The sequence below is a fragment of the Ostrinia furnacalis genome, unplaced genomic scaffold (assembly GCF_004193835.3).
Source record: "Ostrinia furnacalis isolate ACB-3 unplaced genomic scaffold, ASM419383v2 OfSCF5082, whole genome shotgun sequence".
Taxonomy (NCBI): Eukaryota; Metazoa; Arthropoda; class Insecta; order Lepidoptera; family Crambidae; genus Ostrinia; species Ostrinia furnacalis.
In genome coordinates this window covers 477,350-504,957 of record NW_021135321.1, presented here as the reverse complement: position 1 = coordinate 504,957, position 27,608 = coordinate 477,350, and the positions used below count along the sequence as shown (strand labels likewise).

General features: G+C 35.1%; 2 protein-coding genes and 1 long non-coding RNA gene across 5 annotated transcripts; 2 read left to right on the top strand and 1 right to left on the bottom strand.

Annotated features, from left to right (window-relative positions):
- Positions 1-449: 449 nt before the first annotated feature.
- Positions 450-5,233, top strand: LOC114360552 (putative uncharacterized protein DDB_G0282499). 3 transcript variants are annotated; one of them, XM_028315284.1, is made up of 5 exons: positions 450-1,206; positions 1,366-2,498; positions 3,567-3,758; positions 4,310-4,485; positions 4,915-5,233. In XM_028315284.1, the coding sequence occupies exons 1-5, from the start codon at positions 564-566 to the stop codon at positions 5,144-5,146; spliced, it is 2,376 nt and encodes a 791-aa protein (XP_028171085.1). In that variant the 5' UTR covers positions 450-563; the 3' UTR covers positions 5,147-5,233. The 3 variants fall into 3 exon arrangements, with proteins under 3 accessions (XP_028171085.1, XP_028171084.1, XP_028171086.1); XM_028315283.1 differs by having other exon boundaries at positions 450-2,498; XM_028315285.1 differs by lacking the exon at positions 3,567-3,758 and having other exon boundaries at positions 451-2,498.
- Positions 3,988-27,069, bottom strand: LOC114360555 (uncharacterized). Its single transcript, XR_003656523.1, has 3 exons — positions 26,953-27,069; positions 19,113-19,116; positions 3,988-3,998 (listed from the first exon to the last, which is right to left on the bottom strand). It is a non-coding gene; the product is annotated as an uncharacterized LOC114360555 (long non-coding RNA).
- Y-c (yellow-c) lies at positions 14,364-26,879 on the top strand. The gene is made up of 8 exons (XM_028315286.1): positions 14,364-14,463; positions 17,703-18,138; positions 19,524-19,645; positions 20,801-21,027; positions 22,419-22,533; positions 23,824-23,904; positions 25,395-25,505; positions 25,727-26,879. Exons 2-8 carry the CDS (start codon positions 17,709-17,711, stop codon positions 25,865-25,867), a joined length of 1,227 nt encoding a protein of 408 aa, XP_028171087.1. The 5' UTR covers positions 14,364-14,463; positions 17,703-17,708; the 3' UTR covers positions 25,868-26,879.
- Positions 27,070-27,608: the final 539 nt, after the last annotated feature.

The following is a 27,608-nucleotide window of genomic DNA, read 5'->3' as shown; positions in this document are numbered from 1 at the left end:
GTACTGATACCGAAGTGTCCTGTGAAAATAAAAATAGACATATTGATTGGTGCTAGTGCGGAATGTACAGAAGCACAATCAATTATTTATTATATCGATCAATCTGTTTATTTTCGTAAAGGTGTAATAGGAAGGTAATTAATTACCAAAAATGACATCTAAGTGTGTGTTGGTTTTTACTTGTTAATTATGCTAAACTGTTTACGTTCCTGATGACAATATATCAATGACGGAAGGCGCGCATACCCCGGAGGCACACGAGAAGCTATTAAATTAGCAACTACGTATACTCAAGTATTGCAGCAAGACGACCTTATTAGAATGCATTAAACAGAATATTATTGAATAATTGATCGGGGGAAATTTGTCGAGTTTTTCAAGCGTGAAGCGCTTTCGTTTTCGTAGGACGGGGAGGCACGTCTGGTGGTGGTCGGCGCTCCACCCTCGAACCTCGAGATTCATTACTCCCCCGCGGTCAGTAGCCGCCCGGTCTCCACCTGCAGCTCACGCTGCCATACGATGTTAACTGCGCGTTATCACACACTCCGGTGAACATTAACAACATGTACAAAAAAACTATTTACGTATTATTAATAGCAGTTTTGATTACTGCATACGCTACTGAAGGGAAGAAATCAAGAAGAAGTCGAAGACCTAACAATGAAGAGGACACCACACCGCAGCCTAGTGTGGTCTCATATTCTACCTTTGGATTTAATGACGTGGGATCTTACGACGGATTTGTGCCGACTTCACCGGACTATGCGAGTTATCTGAGTGATAATCAAGAATCAACTACAAGGTTGTATGCACCAGCGTTTCCATCATCTCCAGATTCTACAGGATTTAACAACAATTTTGGTTCTCCACTAGAAGGTGCATTCGGCAACAGTGATGATAGTGTACCGCAATCAAGTATGGTCCAATATCCTCAAAGTTCTGTTAGCTTTTTTAACACTCCAAGTTTTGATGGAGGTAATAGTCCAAATGCAAATTATAATGAACAAAATAGACAGAGTGATGATGACCCAACAGGCCTTGTATACGGAACCAAACTTAATTCTAAAAGCAAAAAGAATTTGAATCAATTTAATCACACCGAGTTTAATGTGTACAGCAGTGGACCTTTGGCAAATGCGAATGATTTAGCATCACGATTCGTTATGCCTGGGATTCCATCAACACATGAAGGGAAAAATCCTTATGGTGAGTCTACACATGATCAAAATATTCATAGTTTCGGTTCAAATTATCCATCTTCTGATGTTGATGATTTTGTAAAACCAGCTTCGTCTAATCCACACAATGCCCTTAAATTCCCAAGAGTCATTGATTTCACGAACATCAAACAATTTTATCCCACAGAGATTGATGACAAATATCAGGTAGCAAGCTATAGCTCCATTTTCAATAATCAAAATGAAAATAATATGTTTTCTAATAATGATGAGCCAAGTAATAAATTTATTCAACCAACAAAAACAATAAAAGATACTTCATCTTTCAACACTCAATACAGGGATAAAAATTCTGATAAAGAATCGATCAAGCAAAGTTCATATCAAAATCAAGAGTATAGTAGACCAAATTTCATAGGCTCCTCCCCAAATAAACCAAGTTACAAAGGCTCTAATTATAATTTAGATTACAAAGATAATTTCAAGAATAAATGGAACTCAGGAAATTACAGTAACAACGAACCACAAGCTGCGAAAATGTCAACAAAAGGGTACGAATATTCCACTGATTTTAGCAATACTAGTTTTAGATACGATTTTGAAGAAGACAAAAAGCCTTTTAATATTAACACTGACGAGCTCGTCCCTGAAAGTAGTAACTTGGTTGATTTGACGAGTTATAACATACCCGATAACGATTTTTTTAAATTCAAAAAAGTACCCGAAATAGTAAAATACCCATTTGATGACGACTTTGGTGCACACTTGAGTAAAGATAAATACAAAAACGACGAATTTATCAATCAATTTAAGAACTTGTATGCGACCACTCCAGCTGGTCAATGGGGAAATGCATTTACGTCTAACGAGTATTCATATAAGCATAGACCTAAAAAACCGCAGTTTGATGAAATCAATACTGATATTGTACACATACCAAAAAGACCAAGTAGTAACTACAAGTACAACTTTGGAAAGAATCAAGAAAGTAAGCCTACTGAGTGGCCAAAAACCAGGCCGTATAAATCAAATAAATTTGAGAAACCCTCAGATTGGAATAAAGAAGTCTTTAGCACTCGATTTAAACTAGAAGAAGATTTACTAGGTCTCAGAAATCATGATACGTCACATTCGTCGTACATTCCACCTCATAGACCCAACAATAATAATGACCTTGTCGAACAGAACGATTACAAAAAGTTAGTAGAGAAATGGAGACAATCATATTTGAAGAGCAAATATAAAGATGCCTACCGCGACTACGAAAGCTATGCATCAGAAGCGAAACCTCTTCATGTACCTATCCCCAAACCATATCCGGTAAGTTAGCTTGAATATTTCCATACTGTAAATATATGTGTGGTTGTATGTGGTAGCCAATGTGGTGATCACCTTTTTATGTAATTATCTAGCAAAAACTGATACAAAGGAATGCGGATCGGAAAAGCAGACAACGCACGTCGCGCACTAATTTCCTCGCCTGCTCTTGGTCAGTAAGATGATGCGCGTCCGTGCACTTGGGAGAAATCATGAAACTAAACACCACTTTGGATTTAATACTACATACGGGTTTTGCTAAAGATTTTTCAATGAGTTATTATAATTAAATTAATCTGGGGTGTTAGCTAATATTGATTTAACGTTACGTACAATACACATAAAAAGTAATAGTCTAGAAAGCGAAAATCCAAGTTCCAAAGAAAACATATTGTTCTGACAACTGATGGTTTAACGAGTGGTTGGGTGCTGGTAATGAGCTCGTTGACCCTCTGACTGCAGTCACGGACCATTTGCTCCAAGAAAATCATTGTAACAACAGTGAAAGTAAGATCAATCCTACGGGATATCAATAATCATAACATCTCAGTTATGGCTGATAAGTAATATCTTAGCTATAGCTGATATTCCGATTTCATAACAAGAATAGTAACTAATAATACCTAAGGATAGAATTATGCGTGTCTCTTTAATCAATTAAATATTTAAACAAGGCAGTAGACTTCTGAAAAAAATGACATAGCGTGTGTATGCTAATGAGCAAACGTTTCATTTGCTCGAGTTATATAATAGTTTCCTCCATTCTACAGTCCAATTACTATTTTTAATTGACAGGTATTTAATCAGTTTTCCCTGCGTTATTGCCATGTTCCTACTACGAAGTTTTCGAATTTCCGAGTTGTATCAATATCATATTAAGACGATGGCGTAGACAAAATCATACAAGAAAAACTAATATTCATAGAAGTTTGAGTAAGATTCTACTTAGATACTAAGTCTGATTAGCCAAGTTAAGGAAGTAAGTATTTACTTAGCACATAAAAAGAACTTTAAAAACTTAATCGATAGAACAGAGCAAAAAGGGCGGGTGACATCTTTAATATTTTGCAGATAGAAGTTCCTCATCCGGTGATTGTGCCGGTTCCACAACCGTACCCGGTGCGGGTACCGGTACCTAAACCGGTGGCGGTGCCGGTCATCCGGGAGCTCACCGTACCTATTGAGAAACCGGTGCCGTACCCGGTTATCAAAAAAGTTCCTTACCCAGTAGAGAAGCCTGTCCCTGTGCCCGTTGAAAAGGAGGTCAGTCACTAGAAACTAAGTTGCAGGCTTCGTTAGTTAGACAAAACCGTTGAAACAAATATTCAGACAAAGATATTTGATGAAATAACCATTGACGTGTAGGAAATCTGCTAATTACATAGAACGTAACAACATGTACATAATATGTCATGCGAATGCTTTTACACTGTTTTGTGAACAACACGCATCTTTTTCTGTATGTAATGTAAATAACTATCTACCTAAACCGCTTTTGCATGACTTCGTGTGTATTATGCCCGTTTGTTTTAAGAGATAAGTTTTTACTATTTCTTCTACCGTGTGAATTATATCAATCAGTACCAGACTTCTTGTAATACCACAATGTAATAGCATATTCTCCGAGAAAATTAAATTACTTTTCTTAACGAATAATCACATCAATTCAAATGTGTAAAGTCTCTACTTCCCTACTTTTCGAAGTTTTGTGTTTAAAAAAACTATGTTTCAAGCACTAACTTGTCATAGGTATTTCTTTTGCCTGATATAATGATAGTCAATACACACACTATATCAAATTATTTGCGAACCAGGTTCACGTTCCAGTGGTGAAACCATACCCAGTGCACATCCCCCACGTGAGGCCAGTGTTTCACCACTCACGGCCTCCTCGAGAGGACTTCGACGAGATAGATGCAGATGAAGATGACTATCTACCGCGCCCTGAGGGTAGTAAGAGAATACCACCATATAAGAAGAGACCAAGAACGTGAGTATTCATTACTCTACATTTGCTGAGATGTAGTTACTATCAAAAATCTTTCACCTTTTTTGATCCTGTTACTTTGGTCTTTTGTCGAATGATGATGACATAGCTCATCACTGGTAAGAAGGACTAGTCCAATACCTTGTACTTCAGGTGCTTGGTGTAGTGACGACAATAAGTGATATGACGCAGTTTCTTAGGTAAATCGATCATCAAAACGTCCATCATTCGAAGTCAGGCTCTCATCCTTTCGATGAGTAGGGACATACTCATTTAATATCATTGTCTGGACATTGTATTCAGATATCATTTCATCATTTAATTATTTGATAAGATATCTGCGCTTGTGTTATACATGCCACTGATAAAAGATATTGCGTGTGTATTCACAATTTATGGTCTGTCAAGTTCAAAGACTTTTATTGGTTACAGCACGCGTGTGCGTCCACGCAGGCCCACTCGCACCTCGTACCGCGACCGCAACACGCGGGAGAGGAGACGGTGGCCCATTGGATACAGGCCATCAGAAACTAGAAGTAGACGACCCCCCACAGAATACCACCACTCCCCACCATACAAGTACCACGAATTCGAATCGGAACACTACGAAAACGAACCAACTGACTATTACTATTTGCACTGCAAGAGAACTGGCAATTGTTGAGCTAAGCAAATTCATGGCTATGCCTTGTAACTTCATGGAGATCTCTTAAAGGTATTTTCTTAGGACGAGTGTTCGAAGTAAAATAACTTATAATAAGTNAAAAAAGTTATCGTCGACTAAAAAAATAAAAAAACGTTTTTTGCTTCTCCTGAAAAGTCGTACTTTGTCCTTTACGACCTTTGAGCCCAGAGGTATCGATATGTGTTAGGACATAAATCCAACAATGATCTCTTTGGAGTGTATTCCTAACTCGCTTAGTATTAATATTACAAATGTTGCATTTTGTAGAATAAGCCATTTGAATATTATAAACTTTTTATTCTGTGGTATCAAAATTCAAACACTCGCCGTTTTTAGAAAATAAGATAATATTTTTAGGAATAGACGTAATTTTTAAATGTTAATACTGACATGTTTCTGATTTAAGGGAAACTTCTATGAATGAGTCAAAACTTTCTTCAAGTGTTAATAACATCTGTAATTCAGATATTATTGGTTTTTGTTATTAAGTTTATTATAAATAGGCATTTGAAATTCAGAACTAAAGTTAACTTTTTACAAACAGTCCTCAACGTCATCTATCAACCATATTATAATCCGTACTAAACTTTTTTACACTTGAAGCTTTTATATTTTTTGTCATGTTGCTGAAAATGCAGTTTTTGTAAGTTCTACCATGCGATTTTACAGGGTAGTTTATTATTAAAAGAAATGAGTTATTAGCCCAATTTAAATATACCTACAGTTGTAAGTACCAAATACATTGTTAAAGTTTTCAGTTCCACGGTTTCCTTCTGCGGTAATACTTATTTTACACATGAAAGTCCCTAGAAACATGTATTTATTTAGCATTTATCATATGGATTTATCCATTACGTTGTACGTCATAATAATAAGTAGTAATCTTGGTTTCGATCGTTTCATTATGGAGTATTTCTATGTGCCAGTGCTATTGTTATTTTCTTTTTAATTACCATTGTTTTAGTATCTAGATTATTTTGTTAAGTTTCATACGTCTTTTATTTATACTTTAATAGCATGTATTGTATTATTATTGTAGTACATTTAGCCATAAGTAAAAAATAAACTGAAAAAGTTGTTTTGATTTCATACAATACCTGTTGTTTAGAAATGAATTTAATGCTGCCATTAAGACTGAAAAATGAAATTCAGTTGAGCAAAAAAACGTTTTATTCATATAAATGAGATCAATTAGAAAAGAATACACCTCGATCGTTGCAAATAAGATTCGAAAACTAAATCGTCATCAGTAAAAATATAAAAGTTTCACAACACGTGACAGCTCATCTAGCTGCAATGGTAAACATAATGCAGAAATAACTTATGCCAGCAATTATCTAGCCGAGTCATATTGCGGAGAGCAACGTCCAGTCGCGCTTGGCCGGTCGCTTTTACCAACGCTCCGATTGTCAGAATTCATTATTGGCAATACACATTAGAGATTCACAATAATGACGTTATTATTTCCGTATCGATCGCATTTTTTCACCATATCGTAATTATATCCTAAGGTAGATAGGTATCGAGACTCGTATATCAATTATTGAAGAATTCTGTCATTTAGTTTTCTTAAGAATAAGCAAATGGAATTACTGTATCGCTGAAACAGACTCATAGATATGTGTTCGAGTTAAGAAATCAAACGTTTTCGCGTTAGGTTCTGGAACGAACCTAACCAAGCTTAAGAATGTTGTGAGGAAATTAACCTCACATTTTCAGGAACTTCAGATTCAGGTTATGTATGAAACCTCACCCTAATCGGTCGATTGGTATCGTCTAAAGATGATCTGTGATATTTTCATAGTGTATGGGTGGAAAGTGCCCAGAAACAGATATATTTAGCATTTACTTTTGTACAAAAGTAAACGCTGGATAACACTCTCTATTTGTATTGTTGCATTCATTCGCTCAACACCTACCTAACTAAATTGAATGATATTATTCATTATGATTATGCGGCTTCATTATTTTTCGATGGACCGACGACGTCAAGAAGATGGATGTTATATTGAGGATGAAGAAAGTGGAAGATCGTGCGTAGTGGCGCCTCTCGTCAAAGAACTAGTTACTTAACAGTTGAATGTTATTGGCTGAAATGATGATATTGATTGAAAATATGGTATATGCGTCATTTGTCAGCAGCCTGCTGACATATTTAAGGAGGAGCTATTTACGAAATTATAAATCAGCAGATTTTATTTACCAGTAAAAGGATCTTCACTTAATAAGTTGTGCTGAATGTTTTCATGTACAGTATAATGTACAAATGTACAAATTACTCTTCAACATTAAAAGTTGATTCAATAGCTCATTAATTAATATTGTTTGATGCATGAAACTGTTTCATCGTAGAGCTCTATATTTTCACCAACGCCTACGGTTTGCTACCAGCACTCCCTCGAAATGTAAACAACTAAAGGTAGGCGTTTGTAGAGTAATCAAAACAAAGACAAATTCAGCCAAGGAATGTAAATTAAATAAGTCTTAGGTAATTATATTAATTAACTCAGGTTTAGGTCATGACCGGCGGCTGTGGCTTTATTCGTTAGTGGGTTTAATTTCTGTTGCTCTACATATTTTTCGCTGCAGTAGGTAAAGGTCCACTAAACTTTTTGCAACTTAAAACCTATGTTTTTTATAAGTAGCAATGACTCTGAGTCTTTAAACGTGTATTCTTTCTTTCTGTCTTTCTTTAAGTAAGTGACAGAAAAGNTAAAAGTTAATTTAATAGCTCATTAATTAATATTGTTTGATGCATGAAACTGTTTCATCGTAGAGCTCTATATTTTCATCAACGCCTACGACTTACTACCAGCACTGCCTCCAAAAGTAAACAAGTAATGGTAGGGTTTGTAGAGTATCAACACAAAAACTAATTCAGCCAAGGAATGTAAATTAAATAAGTCTTAGGTAATTATATTAATTAACCCAGGTTTAGGTCATGACCGGCGGCTGTGGCTTTGTTAGTGGGTTTAATTTCTGTTGCTCTACATATTTTTCGCTAAAGGTCCACTAAACTTTTTTTTATTAGTAGCAATGACTCTGAGTCTTTAAACATGTATTCTTTCTTTCTGTCTTTCTTTAAGCAAGTGACAGAAAAGCACTTATATCCTTCCTTACCCGCCACTCGATATGTCTACACACAAAAACACCGATGCTCACTTCGCCAATCATCGTGCACTAACATTTCCGTCAACTGTGACTGGTCATCACTGAAATTATTGGGATTTACTGTCGCTGTTGGAAATACTGAAGCTACCAAACAAATTGCTTACGCGATGAATACAAAGTACCATGTGACAACATTTATGACGTCTAGTATGGAGCGTTTTTGGGTAATTCCATTACACAGTGATAAGTATCTCGGGGAGTTTTTTTTCATACCGAAGTAATTATTTCACCAATTTTTCTATTAAAGAGAGGTCTATCTTTGAAAAACCTAAAAAATGACATGATGCCTATTGGAAAGACATTTTGATTGTTTAATTTTAATGAACAAATGAAACTGCGCAGTGTCCACAGCTGTGATATGATAACTGATAATCGATTCTGTTAGCACCTCAAAATAGTCATATTTCTGACTCTATCATCTACACTAATATTATAAAGAGGAAAACTTAGTTTGTTTGTATGGTTGGTTGTAATGAATAGGCTCAAAAACTACTGGACCGTTTTTATAAATTCTTTCACCATTCGAAAGCTACATTATCTACGAGTAATAAAAGCTAAATTTTATTTTTAAAAAAAGTAGGGCTCCGTAAAATATGTAGATAATGTTGTTGTACGATGTCGCGCGAAGCCGCGGGCGGAAAGCTAGTAAGCAATAAAAGCGACAGAAAATATGATAAGCCGGAGGTTATCATTAAATAAATCGATCTTAGCATGATCATAACACACAATAATTTGGCTGATGATATTGATTCTAGTCCCAGTGACGACCATCAAAGGTACCTATATCGTTGTGGGAAATCCCATCAATTTTTCGTCTAACAATAGGTATGGGTTCATGTATCAATGATACAAGTTGCAATTTATAAAACAAATCCAACTACATTATTATGAAATCAGAAATGGAATATCGNACCAGTAGCGCAGTAATATGATCAATTTAATCGACAAATCCAGTATTAAAAAATTACAGCTATTTTATTTTTTTTAGTTTCTGAGTCCGGATGGATTCATTTATTTACCAAATCTACCGATGTACAGGACCTATGAGTATAAAAGTGATTCGTTCGACAGCTGAAAAAGTAAGCAATACGTTGTCATTAGTGATGGGCCGACTATGGTCTTTGCCGACTAACCGACTAGCCGACTAATCGGTTTTCAAATTGCCGACTAGTCGGCCGACTAATCGGCAATGCCGATCATTCTAATACCTATTTTTCGGAAGATTAATATCGAAATTTCATAAAAAAATAAGAATAACTAGATTTATTAAAGAAATAAACATATCAAAATTTCTTAAAAATATGAAAAAATATACTTTACTGCAGTACCTACCTAAGGTTGCTGTCATCATTTACGAAGCTTGAGGGGTCAGAGGAGGTGACAATATGATCGCCTCCTGGTACTCCACGGTGATGGTCAGCGAGCTGAGGGCGTGGGGGCACCCCTGCCAGCATTGCATGGACCACCATCACCATCGGAATAGGCAGAGCCCGCCTTGAAGGCGGGCAATTGCCGAGAGAGATTGTGTTAGTTGATGTCTTTGTCCGGATTCCCTTTTTTTTAGTTTATTTTTTAATGCGTAACAAGGCGCAATGAGACCGCAATCGCACTTGGTATTAAGTGAGATGCAGTCCAGGATACCATCCTGCCTATATCTGCCCTATAATCGCCTAACTTTTGCCTTGAAAAGGCCCGGATTATAATGTTGGGGAAAGACAGCAGCAGGCAGCAAATTCCAGTTGTTCGCATTATAAAACAGTTATCAAAACGCTTAGTTCGAGCTGGAGGAATGTCGACAATCCTAGATTGTTGATTCATTGGTACGCTAACCTGCGTCTGGTTTCCCGCAATAAGGCGATCGACGGAGCACAGAGATTATTTTAGTGGGTACTGGGTAGTATGTAGTATGCCTTATCCTTTCAGTGAGAGGAGCCCCATATAACCAGCCCTATCCCCACAGGGTAGGTACGCAATTCCATGCATTTTTCCCCGAAAAAAGTGTCATAATTTTTAAATGGACAAATTACATAAACTTCACACATTTTTGATAATTTTCCTGGTTATTTTAACTAATCAACTTTGTATGAATTCAGACTGATTGCCAAAATTTCAAATCAGGTGAAACCACTTTTGACTGATTTTTTGCAGTCAAAAGTGGTTTAGATAAACGCCCGTGGTCTACTTCATAATCATCTTGGTGATTATGAGTTTTATTTCGTTCACATATTTAATTTTGTAATGCGCCGATTATAATCGGCATATTTTGCCGAATAGTCGTCACTAGTCGGCCGACTACAAATGATGCCGAATAGTCGGCTTTCCCGACTAGTCGGCGACTAGTCGGCCCATCTCTANATTATTATGAAATCAGAAATGGAATATCGTGTCGAGAGAATTCTACTTTTAAGTAATTCAAGTTATTAATTAACCCATCCCAATTTAATTTTTTAATTTTGGCAACTAATTGTATTGTTCAAAACACTTTTTATACTCACAAGGTAATGCCTATTCATGTAGGTAGGTACTGCGCAGGAACTTAAAAAAAGTTTTTCGCGTTAATGAGTTTGCTATTGTTAATTATTATACGTACTTATTATTAAAACAGTATTCTGCTTTGATTTGTAGATGATAGGGGCGTATTGTAATGAGGTGTTTTAATGATTAATAATTATTCATCATTGAATAATATTATATTTATGCACATAATATAGTATAGTTACGTTACTTAATAATTGATCAAATGATCAAAACACTTTAAATAACAATACATACATCAAGTTCATATAGGTAATGATTTTTGGCACTAGGGAAGTGAAACTAGCTTTTACNTAATAACTATTATGACGTTTTCTATTGGCCAAAAGATTTAACTCTCTAAAAATCCGCGTGCAACCATATCCTGCTTAAATATTGTGCACTTTATTCAGCACAGATTAAACAAGCTAAATGACAAATAGAATAGATTGAAATGACAGATTGCACTTGAATTACCCTACTGATTTTAGTAAATACCTAATTTATACCTTTGGAAAATATACCTACATATAGAATCTGTACTAACTATACCTACTAGATAGATGATTGTTAAGAAGTAGATAAGGTATATTGCAAAATCTGGGCGGTTGATTTGTTTGAGGAAGCAAATATTTAAGAGCAGGAAAAAGGGAGGATCTTAGAATGATAAGAAACTAACGCTTAAGTTTCGTTCTCGAATATCCACTTAATTTTATGGAGATGTGAATGATTATAAACAAAAATATTATCTTCTATATCTATCTATTATATAAAAGAAAGTCGTGTTAGTTACTCCACTTATAACTCAAGAACGGCTGAACCGATTTAGCTGAAAATTGTCAGGGAGGTAGTTTAGAGCCAGGAGAAGGACATAGGATACTTTTTATCCCGTTCGAAATTAAAAAAAAAGTCTGCTTATTTATTGCTATTAAGTCGGAACAAAGTTCGCCGGGTCAGCTAGTTAGTACTAAATAAAATCCCTGTAGAATGTAGACACTCATCTCACTCGTCGTATGTAGACCACTGTAAATGAATGTCACCTTTAAATCTACTGTGACTGTCGCCTCAGGTGCTTTGTATCGGGTATCAGATTGTCAAATCGTTCCAAAAAAACATACTTAGTAGGCAATTTAGTTGTCCGAATGAATAGGCAGTGGCAACGGATGCGTCGGTTACGGGAGCGAGCCTTGAATTACGCGGATTCAATTCACAGCATGCGCAAACGCAATCGGCTAGTTCACACGTGACAGGGTAATGAGCGTGTTGGTCCATTGATCGGAACTGTTGCTTAATATTTACGTTTTTAAATTGACCTTCAAATCTAAGTGGTCATCTGCACCAGCTTGGTCCCAGGATTTTAATGCACACTACATTAATTTAGGAAATTCATAAATATTTTAACATTACTATACTCGTACTACCTAGAATTCTTGTAAGCAGGTACATACGCTGGGTTTTTGGTAAAAAAATGCTCCAATTACGGTCAGCAAATGGAGTTCAAGTTAAAAACCAATTTTATCACTTCCTCTAATATGTGGGGCTATGTAAGTGTGGTAATTTTTTCAGTACATTAACACCACGGGTGTCATATCCTATAGCGTGAAAAGTTACTTACTTGATAGTTATAAAAGTTCCTAACAAAGTCATAACATAGAATAGACAATCCCAATTCACATGATACAAGAAGAGGATCACCATAAAGTCCACTACATAAGTCAATGACATATTTCTACGAACAGTCTTTACGATGATCAGTTCTTAATACTTCAAACATCATTCAGCTATAACTAGGTATTTATAAAATCAAAAACCATTAGGTAATTATCATCTTTATCAAATCAATTTTCGATTAATTTCAAATTCAATTTTAGATTGATGATTGTTGTAACAATGATTTAAGTTTTTATGAATAAACATGCAATCCATTTCTTAGCCCTATTAATTGTTTTATGGAGAAACATTTACTACTACGAGTAGGTACTATCACTAAAATATAAGTGATAGAGATAAAAACAGTTAACTTTTGACCCAATAAATACCGTAATTTGTTAATGACGAAATTGAAGAACGTCTTTTAAGTGTTTTTCGAGAAAGGTAACTCACGCTTCAGCCATTGATTGACTTTACCAAATATACATTGAGTCATATTGTGAGAACCCATTAACGTCTTTATTAAATGATTCTTAATTAATACGTTAGTATAATTAGCAGTGGGTAAGTCTCTACATTTCATTTGAGTTGGTAAGTCCATTTACGCATGTTAAATTAGTATATTTGGATTAAACTGTCTAGCTCTTAGGTTTTAAATCATCTAATAATATTTAATTGATTTTTGTTAACTCTCAATTCTATGAAATTTGTTTCTGAATTGTATTTAAATTTGCATGTCTGAAAGGACTAAAAGTGCGATTATAATATTGTTCATGTTTTCATCCTTTGTTACTACTTTTTAAGCAAATAAATTATTTCTATTTCTATTTGTATAAAATGACTAGATATCTAAAAGATTGTGAATGACCTAGGTTACGAGATTAATGATATTTCCTTAAGGTAAGTTTGAATTTTATTTATGAACCTTGGCTGAAATCTACCTACTGTCGATATGATCTTGGAGAGCAAGTTCACTGATGACTAGATATGGTCACTGCGATCGTAAAATATATATTTTCTTTTCTCCTTACCTTAACTTTTTCTTAGCTAAGAATGTTGAAGATATCAAATGTTAAAGTATCTTTATGTTACTGTATATTGCGAACAATGAGCTTTAGGAAGGAGCGAATTTAAAGTAAAAGAAGAAAGTTCGACTCTATCTACATCATGATCTAAACAGACCTGGAAAAAATAAGAGTTTTCACAATTATGACTCAAAAAGTGAAAAATTAAAAAATTTCAGGTAATGTACCTAACCTAATTCTCCTTTTATTTTCGTATATTTTACCTGTAAGAAAACCTGATCAACAAAACAAATAAAATTGATAGAGCGTAGCCTACGAAAAGTTATAGTATAAAAAGTCTCCCGATTAGATAATATTTAGTCTAGTAATATCTATAATTAGGAGTCTAGTAATATCTATGAGAAAAAGCGCAATTGACTTTTAACCCAGATCGTGCTGAACAGCTGTATTTCTTCAACATAATTTACCTCTATTGAATTAGGAATATTAATTCTTCTACTGACTCATGTTTAATTGAAATAAATGTGAAACTAATAAACTGAAAAAAATATCCTAGACCTAATTGCCCGGCAGTGCCGGGTATTCGGCGCCATTACCCGGTACCCGGCCTGATCCTGAAAATGTGCCGGATCCGCCGGGTACCGGATCCACACCGGGTATCCGTCCCATCTCTGATGTATTCTATCTATCTATCTAACTATAAACATTAAAGTTTTAATACGCGTCGGCTTGTATCAGTTAATTGATATCGTATGAACAAAATTATATAGATTCCCGCATTAGTTTATGCAAAAATCCTCAGTGTTGATATTGAATGTTGTTGTGTATATAAAAGGCTGGCGACACACCTAGCGCCATAGTGCGTGCCGGTCGCCGTGGCGAGAGAGACGTCAGGCTGTGACCTGCGGAGTGCCATTCATTTACAAATACAAACACGTAAGTAAACTCAATTCTAATGCCTTTCCACTAGACAGTTTCCAGTAACAGAAAGAATTTAACAAACGGTTTATGTAGAAGCGATACTAACACTAATGTAAAGTTAAATAAAAGTTAAAGGTCAATAAGCTCGACTTCGTGGAATTTTGAGACAGTCGGTGGGTGACATGACGAAAATTGCAGTAAGCTTGCAAAAAACATTCATGAGTGGTTACTTTTATATAAAACACAAAGTTGTTCAGTGAAAAAAGTTATAATTACCTACATACATTATAAAATAGTTTTATAAAGCTCTTTTTCATTAAGTGAGAGCTTAAAAAATCTATTTATAAACGAGTAACACGTAAAATTATTTTGGTGAAAACTTAAAGCTGCATATTTATAACGTTTAAGTCATTGAACGCTGAGACGCTAGACACAATGGAAATTGTATTGTTCGAGGCTCACCGGTGAGCCGCGTGGCGTCCAACGTGTTAAGTAATGACGGCATTTTACTCAATGGTTGCACTAAGAAATGTACGAGTATGTTATTAGGTATTTTGTTTTTTTTACAAAGGTTAGTGAATTTTATTACTATGGTAAATATTAAGTTACTATGGTTAGCTAACAATTTAGATGTTACACAAAATTTGCTGTTTTTCCCATTTTTTTACCTAATCTTATTAATTTTATTTAATAAACCAAAACTGTTTTCTTTTTAAAATACTTTATTGTAATAAATTCACCACAATAAGTGCGTGCATTCTTGTATATTGATGAGCAATTTCATGGTCACTTTGTTCGCAATCTCTTGCCGTATTGGTGCAACTATGTAAATGCTATGCAGTTTTCCGGTAAATAAAGTTCCAATGTTTTGATTATAAACAAACTGTATTAATGGGCATGTAAAAAAAAATAGGTAACGATTTTATGATAAAAAATAATTAAATACATACCTAGTTAATAAATTATTAGTATCATTTTAATTACTTTTACAGTGGGGAATTACTAAGTTCAATATTGTTAGCTCGAAGATTATCTAAGTAATTACAAAAACATTAGGTAGAGTCATTAGTAAGGAATAACCAGGCATTTATGAAAGTCTTGACTGATTTTAATTCTGTGACGGGTCTGGGTGTTTTCTATGTATAATATGTAGGTATTAAAAAAAGTATTTAAGTAGGTATGTCTATATCCGTTGTCTAGTACACACAGTACAAGCTTTGCTTAGCTTGGGACTAGCGGCGCAGTGTAAAATGTCCAATGATATTTATTTATTTATTTTATTCACTGCTTGGGTTTCCAGGCCGCTGAACAGCATCTAAAAAAAGTACCCAGTATGAAGATAAAGCCTAAGATTTAAACTTGAAAAAAATAATTACTAAGTACCAACTTAAAGTAACGTACCTATTCTATACGGTGACCAAAAGGGGCCACCTAGTGAGAAATAATCCCCTGTTCCCGCGTAACTTTTCGACCTCCAACCGGTTATAGAAGTGGTGCAAACGAGGCAACATAATTATCAATTATGTTTGGAATTCGCGTGGTCCTTAAAAAAAACAAAACAGCGCAGCCAATAATGGCCGAATGGTCATCGAACGAAATAGAATCTTCACAATGGAATCTGAACTCGATAATGCTTGTTGGTTACCCTGAAAAATGTATAATTTCAGTGGTCTTTAGTGTAGAGATTCATCTGACAACCTTCATTTAGTTGAGTATTATACCTAAGATAAGTAAATACCTGACTTTTATAGGTACTAAAGTATGATTATAGTACTTTAACTAACTATTCCTTGCAAAGGCGGAAAATCAAAGGCGTGTTAATTAATGAAAACTGATGACCTGTCATTCGAGGAAAACTTTTTCTTGAAGTCATGATATCCAGATTGACCGTAAATACATTATTTCAAGCTAATTATCACGCTGTACTGATTAGTTTACTTGAAGAAAATTGCGAACAAAGAGATTGATGTTACCACTCCTTTACCAAAGGACTCGTTTAGGAGAAAACCTCAAAATATCATATTTTTGGCATTAACGGTTAACGAAGATGTTCTTGTTTTGATTGTGGTTGGGTTTGTGTGGATAACTTTACCTCATACTCGTAATGTCATTCAAGCCAGCTAAAAATAGGCAAAGTAACAGTCATGGTTCTTCACCAACCAAAACACGGAAAGTTCTTGCACTATTGTTTTCATTTGCCTATTTCACACTAGATTACTTTCAACAATGAATTTCCTTGGGTACATGACTCGCCGTTTTATTTATTGTCGCTTACTACCGCAGACCTTGGGTTGAGCAAAGGCTCGTGGTCGTGACAACTACAATCCCTTCCTTCACAAGCTCGGTGCACGCTCGGTCGGAAGTCTCTATAAACGTCGTCTTAACTGTTTTTACTTCGACCCAGCATCCTTCCTTTCACTTAAATAACATCTGAGAATATCAACTGGCCTACATAAAGGTAACTTAATTTATACTAATAATGAGGCAAATAACTTCTAAATGTTTATAGCAGCTTTGCTTTTACATTTGAACTTGACATACCTCTACAGTATTGAAATTCATTTGAGTCCGCAAGATTAGGTATTAAAAGTACCTAAGTACTTTAAAACCATAATATTTTATGCATTGCATCTGGAGTGTAATTTACCGCTGATATCAACGTTTCGTTGCATAATCTATCGCCACAATTCCCATGCCGAATACATAACAAGCTTGATCTGCAGAGATAAGGAAGAGTACGAGCCCCCAACTGGTTTCCCAATAATAAGATCACAAACCATCCGCAAAAACGTGAGCCAGCTATTATTATAGTTTGTGAGGTGCTCCGCTTCACAATACTGTCATTACCAAGTTACAACATCGCGGAGCATCTCGTTGCCTCGCTTGGTAAACATTATTCAGAACAGCTCAGGCTCCGATTAAATCTAGATTCTATCTAGCTAGAGGCACGAAAGTGTATGCTAGGACATTTGAACTTCCACATCATGACAACAAAAACGTAGCAGATGCAAAAAGATAATGCAGTACACAAACAAGTAATTTAGCGACTGGCGTCGTAGTTGGTTTTTGTCAACTTATGCATCAATGTTTTCCAATTTTTAACGGAATAACGTCAAAGTAGCGGTTCAAAATATAGCATTGATGGGATTTCTAGTTAGTCCTAAAAGGAAGTGAGCAAATTAAAGTACCCTGCTTAAACTAGAGACATAATTTTTTGTCATTAATGAAATAACTAATTGATAGTTTGGTTTCAGGTCGAAATGAGAGCAATCAGTTTCGTCGTTGTCCTTGCAGTGGCATCCATCTGCGAGTCTGCGACTCCTAATCTCCGGTTCGCATGGAAACAGATAGACTACACATGGAACTCTACAGTAGACCGTGAAAATGCTCTCAAGGACGGATCGTTCGTGCCGGATAATAATCTCCCACTTGGTTTAGCACGGTGGAAAAACAAATTATTTATTACTGTCCCCCGATGGAAGAATGGAGTCGTGTCTTCGCTGAACTACATAGATGTAGACGGTGCCCAAGATCAGCTGTACAAACCGTACCCTTCGTTTGAGGACAACTTCATTGGTGACTCCACAACAGATCTGCCGTCGAACAACAGCATCGTATCTGTCTTCCGAGTTAGCGTGGATCCTTGTGACAGGCTATGGGTTATGGACACAGGGCTAGCAGACATTTCAGGTAAAAAAATATCCTACTTATCAAGTAACAAGCATAAATAAAATACTTTAATTGGCTGTAGCTGCAATTTATATAAATTCTCAAAGATACTTAAAACTTATCAACGCGATGTATCTGTGTAGTAGAGGAGAAAACTGCATGAAATATGGACTACACAGATATTTATGAACGATTTATGTGGAAAGTGTTGTGTACGTGTCGTTGTTGTTTAACAATATCTTTATTTTTGTCAAATGAGTAAACAACGCAGCCAAATGTGAGATGATTCCGCGTATCTGTGAATGAAAATAAAATTATACCAATTAAATAGACCCAACAATTTCAAACGAAAAAAAGTCAAACGGTTTTGAGTCTATAAATATTGAATTTATTGTATTATTTTTAAAAGTGAAAGACACTTACTAAAAGAGAGAGTAACTAATCTGAAAACTCTGGAATCGATTTGAAATAATAGAGATTTTTACACAAAATTATCTGTTGCAAAGCAACATTTAATTAACGGATGTATTAGTTAGGACAGAGGCAGATAAAAAATAATATTATGGTAGTAAGAAATCGTTGTTAAGGAAGTTAATTGTTTATAGGTTTGCTTTAATTACAGTAGCTACATATGTCTACTTACCTACATACAGTCTATGTATGTATAGGACCACGGAAAATTACTTGGCCTTTGGTCTTGTGATCTGGCTTTGTGATCTAGTATTCTTAATTAATTATTACCTACTCGTTTTAAATTGCAAATTCTGCACATAACAACAAAGCCCCATTAAACGGTATTTAAGATATTAGTAATAACAAGCTATTGTTCATACATCAAGTTTCATTCTATGCAGGATTTATGAATACATTTTCACATGGAGTTAGCGATCTCTGCCATTGAGGGGCTCGTAAAGAAATTAAGTAAACTGAAGTAGGTAAAGTTGTGAACTTTACATAACTTACAGATTAAGAACTAAGAACATTTAATTTGAAACTGTACTTAACTCGAAAGCTGTATTTCTGAACACATTTTATCGTTCTGAAACTACTATTTTAGGTACTGCTGAAAAAAGCATCGCTTAGATTAATTTCGCAGGTATTTTGACGTAGTCTTACGCATCCATTAGCTAAATTGTTTCTGGAAATTGACAATCGATGGCATATCTCCTGACCGGAAAATTCGATGGTCAATTGTTTAGAATGACAAGTAAATTAACAACACAATACATACATCGCAATAGGAGCAACAGCTCAGCTGGGTAAAACCGAATTCCGCCGGTACAAAAATATGCCGAAATGATTGTTTTTATTATAAATTGCTAGTATGATAATTACTTATTGTAATTTGATTGTTATAATATTGCGAGTATGATAATGACTTGTTTATGACTTTAATTACTTCGTAGGTGTCGGAAACCAAGTTGCTGGGCCTTCGATCGTGATATTCGACTTGAACACCGACCGGCTGATCCACAGATATTTCTTCAAAGTGAGCGATATGAAAGCGGACTCGTTTTTTGCCAACATTGTAAGTAAAATAATAATTAACACTTTTTAAACGTTACATGCTTCTTTAGATATTAAATCTTACCATTTAATTACTCTATATTTTCTTTTTCTCAATTTGATAAATGTTTATCATGAAATAAGAAATGTTATTACGACAATGATTGACTTACACTCAGAGCCAATTTTAAAAAGAAATTAGGCCGACCGAAATCGATACAAAATTGTTTATATCCTTAGAGATGTAAATAAATAAACCTATATTTGAAAGCAAGGTGATAATGTAACTCTACAGTGTGTAGAGCAACATCTAAAATTGAAAGCAAGGTGATAATGTAACTCTACAGTGTGTAGAGCAACATCTAAAATAGTAATTTTAGTAGTTTGTTTTCATCTATTGTAACAAAAATGCACTACAGTCTGTACTCAGAATACTGGAGCGTAGAACATAATCACAAAATGGAGCATTTTTCTTTTGAAACCCATTCACTCTCATGTATGGTCCTGCGGCAATTAAATTTCTCCATTCAAGGGCAATTTTGTGTATTTATAGACGTCATAGCAAAATGAGAGTGAATAGGGAGCAATTTAGGAAAACTGGACACGCTCCCGCTGCCAGTCTACTTTCGTGAAAACAAGGCATGATTATAAAATCACATAAATATACAATCAAGATCGTAAAATTGTTTAACATTTGCCAACAATTTACATATTTAGTTTGTAAACAATGCTATTGCAAATTATATAATAAGCACTAGCCGAAATTTGTTGGCATTGGTCCAGATTACTTCACTGATCGCTCCGAATAAATCCATACAATGTTGCCGAATAATATAGAATTGTATGTGTGTAAGAGGACATTGACATGATAACCGGCCGTTATTTACAAATTATTCGATCTTCTTTGACATCGTGNATTTTCTTTGACTACGTGACAATTACTTGATAACATGAAAAAGACTATAGCATCAAACATAATTAATTCGCCACCTTCGATTACTTCAGCATAGGTTGTCTATTGAAAATACTTTAGAGTTAAAGCTGCACAAGAATTATTTCTCTACATTCTTTTTATACCAATTACTGCGACAATAGTCCAATAGTGTCGGTGTTGAACTGGCCCAATCAAGATCGAAATGAAATATGTAGTTGAGAGTACAAGATGATTATGTTACAGGTGGTAGACACAGACAAGAACAGTTGCTATAATGCCTTCGCCTACGTTCCCGACTTGGGCGACTACGGCGTTGTGGTGTACAGTCTGAAACAAGATGATTCCTGGAGGGTGTCCCACCATTACTTCTACTTCGAACCCCTGGCTGGCTCTTACAATGTCGGAGGCGTGGAGTTCCACTGGACTGATGGAGTCTTCAGCTTGGCACTCTCAGAGCCTAAAGAGAATGGGTGAGTTTACCTAATATTGCCTAGTTGATTGTTTTAGGCTTGTTTAACTCCTATGTCACTATTCACAATGAAGAAAATACGGATAGTTAAGTACATAGTTCTCAAAAATGTTCTATGTCACTTGCCATGAATGCGGACGATAGGTCCTAGTTCGATAACTGGTCAGTTTAGCAAATAAAAATTTATAAATTAGGTGGAATCTACATTACCTAGGTATTCTCCAAGACGACTATGGCGAAGTTGTAACAGAAGTTATTCGACTTTACAAAAAGCCCAGCATACTTAACTATCTTGTCTGGCGTAAACATAATATTAATTTTTTGAGACTCTATCTACTTTATGGCAGAAGGTCAGTAGAATGAGTTCCTTTGAACCGATCAAAGTCAGTGATAACAAGTTAATGGTTTTCAACTTGCGCCTATTCAACTAAGCATAACTGTGTACATGCATGACTGAGTCAGCTATTGATAATGTTCATGTAAAAACGTTTACAGTCAATCGATATGATGTTAAACATTTACTAGCCACTTATTTGAAGCTGTGTTAACCTAAATAACTTTAAAAGTATTTTCGAACGATATTTTTATAACATGCTACAATTAGTATGAAATTACAAATAGAGCATGCGGGTATACGAATATTAAATGAAGATAAGGGAAGGTAATTTACAAGACCTTGCACAAAACTATAAGTAGGTTTTTATGTAATCTTTGGAAAATGACCGGAAATGGTAATTAAATGAGATTTAAGTACAACTTTACGGCCATAAAACACTTACAGTTTCACTCCCAATTAGAATTTATATGTATTGCCGTTACATTTCTAGGTTGTTATGTAACATTTTGGGATCAGTTACAAACTTGCGATGTATCGAGCCGTAGTCACACGATTGAAGTCATTAAACTTGCGAGTTTATTGAGATCGGTCCACGGAGCAGTTTGACAACCGGTGAAAGGTTGAGATGCCCCGCTTCTGGTAAATATCAGCAGGCTGTTGGTGTCTGACATTGACCCCAAAACTAACCGTTCATTTATAACGGAGGTCAAGCAAAGGTCGACGTAAATACTCATTAATTTAGAATTGTTTTAGAAAGGTGCGTNGCCATGTCAATTGTTCTGCCAAAATTAAAATTTAAGTTAGGATATAACAATTGCAAAAAACAAAGATTCTTTTCCTTTGTAGTCGTAACAATTCTTGGTATTGAGCCTTGGAGATTGCGCATCGCACATATTAGGATGGAGTTTAAAGAGAAACCGTTATTTGATTTGTGCAACGTATTTTGAAATACAAAGTACCCGTATGCCATTGTGCATTGCAAAATTTGAATTTCGGCCATGTGTTTAACTCCTTCATTGAGGGATTTTTCAAATGTTATTGTTCATTGTCCACAGCTACCGAACAGTGTTCTTCCACGCTCTATCCAGTACAAAGGAGTTCTGCGTGTCGAGTGAACTCCTGCGCAATTACCCGCAAATCAACAAAAATGAAGCATTCCATGACTTCAAGGTATGTTTTAAAATAATACCATAATAGGTTAGGTTCAAAAGCCTCGTACCTATAAAAGGTCCAGTAATTAACTTATTCCTGAAACTAACATAGAATTCTCAGGCCACTTTCGCCTGATGGAACCTTTGGAAAGTGTATTTTATAACTAGCAAACATAAATTCCACAAACACTTGACTGACTGTAGCTGTGACTAAAATAGTTTTACGTATCGACTGGCGACAATGGCACACGTTGTGCATAAGATATCAAAGAGGTACGATAGATGTAATCCGTTATGTATAGATACATAACGTTTTTGTTGTTACTGTTTTGCGTCATTATATTCATAATGATGCGGTATCTGTACCACATTAACAAGATATTAATTTAAATTTTAATGAAAAACGAATTAAAAGATATTTTAGGATCAATTCTAAACTAGAACGGGACCTAAGTATTCCCACTTCACGTTTCCACCGCTGCAACTCCTGTGTAGCCAGGATCTACAGCTTGACCGCCAATAAAACCCAACCAGTGAAGGTCAAGTTTTTTCCCGGGGGAAAGTTAAAAAACTGTCATTGGACCCGCAACGAAATTAATCAGAAAAATAGGAGTTCCATAAGTTAAGGTTCATTCATCAATTCTCAGCTAGCTACTCNCAAGGTAAGGACATCCTTAATTTAAAAAAAATACCATTAGGTCCAAAGGACCTTTTATTCCTACAAGGATTTTAGACTTCTACTTATTAACTTATTTCTGAAACTAACATAGGATTCTCAGACTAGGTACTTTCTCCTGAAATTTTGGAAACCTTTGGGAAGTGTATTTTATTGCTAGCAAATAATTTAATGCTAGCAATAACAATAGGTCTGGCTGGACTGACTGTGTAGCTGCAGTAGCTGTGACTAAAATAGTTTCACGTATCGACTAGCGGCAATAGCACTCGTTGTGCATAAGATATCAAAGAGGTAGGATAGATGTAATCCGTTTTGTATCTAGGTATAACGTTTTTGTTGTTACTGTTTTGCGTCATCATATTTATAATGATGAGGTATCTGTACACATGAAAGTTAAAAAACTGTCATTGGACCCGCAACGAAATTAATCAGAAGAATAGGAGGAGTTCCATAAGTTAAGGTTCATTCATCAATTCTCAGCTAGCTACTCATAACTAAACGACTTCATCATTGTTACACCTGTTGCATCCCACAGTTGGGCAAAAACCTTCGCGTGGGAAGTAGGGCGTCTAACACTATTTATCTGTATGATTATAGTGATCAAATGATCAATCAATCATTGCCTTTTTTCAGCTGCTTGGAGACAGAGGTGAACGCACGCAGTCATCAGCTAGCGTCTACGATGCTAACAACACCGTGCTATTTTATACTCAGGTAAATATTACTTCATACCTACATATAATGTGAAAGTTTTTTTATTGATTGAGATGTTTTATTACAGCATGTATTTAAAAAAGATTAATGCTTCGTCTAAGTATTTATATACCAATGTTCTTAACTATCCAACTCTGAAAAAGTAGCTCCTAGAACCTGGTTAAGGATATGCGTGGTCAGTTAGTTAGTGATTATTAGTGCTGTAGTAATTAGTGTTTAATTTATAAAGTACTAGCTGACCCGGCGAACTTTGTTCCGCCTTAATGGCAATAAATAAGCAGACTTTTTTTTAAATTTCGAACGGGATAAAAAGTATCCTATGTCCTTCTCCTGGCTCTAAACTACCTCCCTGACAATTTTCAGCTTAATCGGTTCAGCCGTTCTTGAGTTATAAGTGGAGTAACTAACACGACTTTCTTTTATATATATAAGATATTATTGCATCATAATTGAATTGATTAAGTGCAAATCGCGTGAAATCAACATTCCATTTCTTGACACTAAATGTGAAACAACGCAGTAACAATAATTTACTTACTTACATACTAAACAATAAACGGTAAATATTTTAGTTTTGTGAATGTGTTGCAATTTATACTTTACAATATCGCATTCTAGACCAATTTATTTATACTACTGCTTTAAAATTTGAAAGCATTAAATATGAATGAAACATGAAACATTACGACCGATCATCAAGGTGATCACCTTCTCAAAGCAGTTTTTTGCAATGGTTAAAATTAATGACATTATTCTAAATATAGGTTCATAATTATCCTAGTGGAGATTATGTAGCTGTGAGCCATTTAAGTAGCAAAAACTTTTTGAATACTTGTCTGGGACTTATGGGGCTTACCAGGGCTTACCTAACTATTTTAATTTATGTATGAAAAAATCCTATTGGATTAGTGCTTATTAAATCCATTACAAGAATTATGCATTTGTTACAAGCATTTGAAAAAAATAACAATAAGAACTACAAACTAAACAATTAAGGCTGAATTGCATCACATAACTTTAACCGTAACAATTACAATAACCGGTGCCTTTTGTGGGATTTGTCAAATTTTTGACGTTTGTCAAAGTTAAAGTAAGCCAGCCTAAACATGTGATTCAAATATTAATTAGTCAGCTAAAATGTTAACTTGGAAATTCAAGCTATTTAGGCTGTAGCTGTATCCTCGTTTATTTAATTGCACCTTTTGGTAGAGCTAACCTAACGAGCTGGTAGTTAAGCTCATAGGTGTTTGGTCTAAAAGCATAGACACTCGTTAAACTAGTTATACACATGCCTATTTACCTCTATCTTAACTCCATAAAAAGGTACTCACTGGTTCCTTTCTGGAATCCATTCAGTAATAGGTGTTTTTTCTTATTTATCGTCATAATTTTACGATAATCACAACATGAGTTTAACGTGTTTTAACTGTAGAAACTTTTGATTTTCTTTGAAGTTGTGTTCTAAATGACATGAATTTTCTTGATTGCAGGTGAACCGCGATGGTATCGGCTGCTGGAACTCCAACAAGCCCTACACTCCTGAAAACAACCCCCTTATCATCTCTGACCCAGTTCTCTACGAGTTCCCCAATGATTTGAAGGTAACAAGATCTTTGATGGTTTAGAATTTATATAATACAGATAGCTAAGGACTTCAGAATTATTGAAAAAAAAAAGTGATTCATAAGTGATCAGGAATACAATCCTTGTATTAACACGAGATCTTTTGTGTAGACACGTGTGTCAATGTTATAGATAAATTCTTTAGCTTTATCTAATCTTTTTTGAAAATTAAGGTAATTTCTTTTTGCATTTATTCCAGATCGACAATGAAGACAACCTGTGGATCTTGAGTGACAGAATGCCGAGGTTCATCTACAAGTCCCTGGACCCCAACGAGGTCAACTACAGGATATTCAGCATCAGCACCGCGGACGCCATTGCCGGCACCGCTTGCCAATAAATTAATCATTAATTTTACGATTTCTACGGAAATCCTTCCTTAGGCCTATTACGTAACTGCTGACTAGTTGCCCCAGTCACTTTCAAGTACAATTTTTCTCACAAATTCTCTAGTTTTAATAATTTTGTAGAGCAACCAGTTTAGAGCGAGTTGCGTAACTGGTCATTTATTTATTAATTCCAGTTGACCATCTGATCATATTTTTTATTGCTCACCTACTTATTCTAACAAGTAGGTAGGTAACATAAATCTGTTTAATAGCATCACGTCATTTGTTTTTTTTTAACAAACTGCTAATAATAGTTTTATGTGCCTTTTTCCTGTGATGCGGATTTTGGCACGCATGCGGATCTGGTCCGCGTGCATGTAAAATCACGCAGCTGGTGTGCGCAGGGCAAAGATTTCGTATTGTGTTCCCGCAGCCAATCCGCATTCCGCGTGCGTGTAGCCCCGTAATAGGAGAAACATGTATGAAATTATGAAATACGGGCCTTCCGCATGCGGATTAAATTCGCACGCGTGCCGAAATCCGCATCACTGAAGAAAACTCTAAGACAATAAGTATTGTTGTTCAGTGATAGAAATTAGAAAATATAAAAAGGTAATCAGTTTACTACGGGAAGTACTGATCCTGAATACTGATGATAACTACTTATAATATCTAATTTAAATTCTTATAGAAATGACAATGAAGAAATGAGAGTTTTTAAATGCAGCTTAGGTGCAAAATTAGGTAAGTAGATCTCGCTAAAATAAGTTGGTTATGTGTACCTGTAAAAGAAATCATAAGTGCCTATGTACAACAAGTGGACTCAAAGAAGATAGGTATTGTGTTACGAAGTTATCGTAATTTATTTTTACCAAAATATTTTTAATCGCATCTTGGTTAGTTTCAAAGTATTTATAAATTATCAAAAGCTCATTCAAATAGTTATAGCATTTAATTAAGAGGAAAGAAAGATTAATAGTAGACCACAAGTTCATGTTATATCAACTTTAGACAATAGTAGGATCGAGAGTAATTTGAATTTTATTCATTCCAGTAAAGTCACTTACAATACAATTTTGAGGTGATTAGGTATCACAAATTAGGAATAATATTCGGTGATAATAACATAACTGTTATTGTTTCAGCATTATCATGACAGTATTAAGATTTTTTTCTGTGTGTTTAATAATATTTGCCAATAAAAGATTATAACATAAAACGTGTTGTATTATTGTGTTATCATCGCTCAAAATTAAAAGTACCTAGGTACCTAAGTATTGTTTAGTTTAGAGGTAAGATTGTCAGTTCCTCTGAGGATTCTGGGTGAAATTAATCGGTACACAAGGCGATCTTAATGCCATTGGGCATTCTTTGCCAGTTAACCTTTGGGCTAAGAAGAAATTTCCGTGAGATGCAGACAACGTGGTTTCCAGCACTAGTTAAACAATATATTATTTACTTAGGTAGGTATTTAGTTAGTAGGTAACATTGATGATTGTGATTGGATTGAATTTTTAATATAAGAACTTTATTGTTTTCACAAGTACATACATGGTTGGGTGTCCTGATGATGCGTTCCAAAATGCGTACCTACCTAAACCAGAAACATCCTCTTGCATCAGAAGAAAAACCCAAAATATCTGTAAGCAATTAGGAGCAATCGTTATTTCAACAAGACCTACTTAATAATATCGCTCATCTTTCATTAGACGTTGTTTATCATACAATTTTTCTCTTCAAATAGGTATTTTC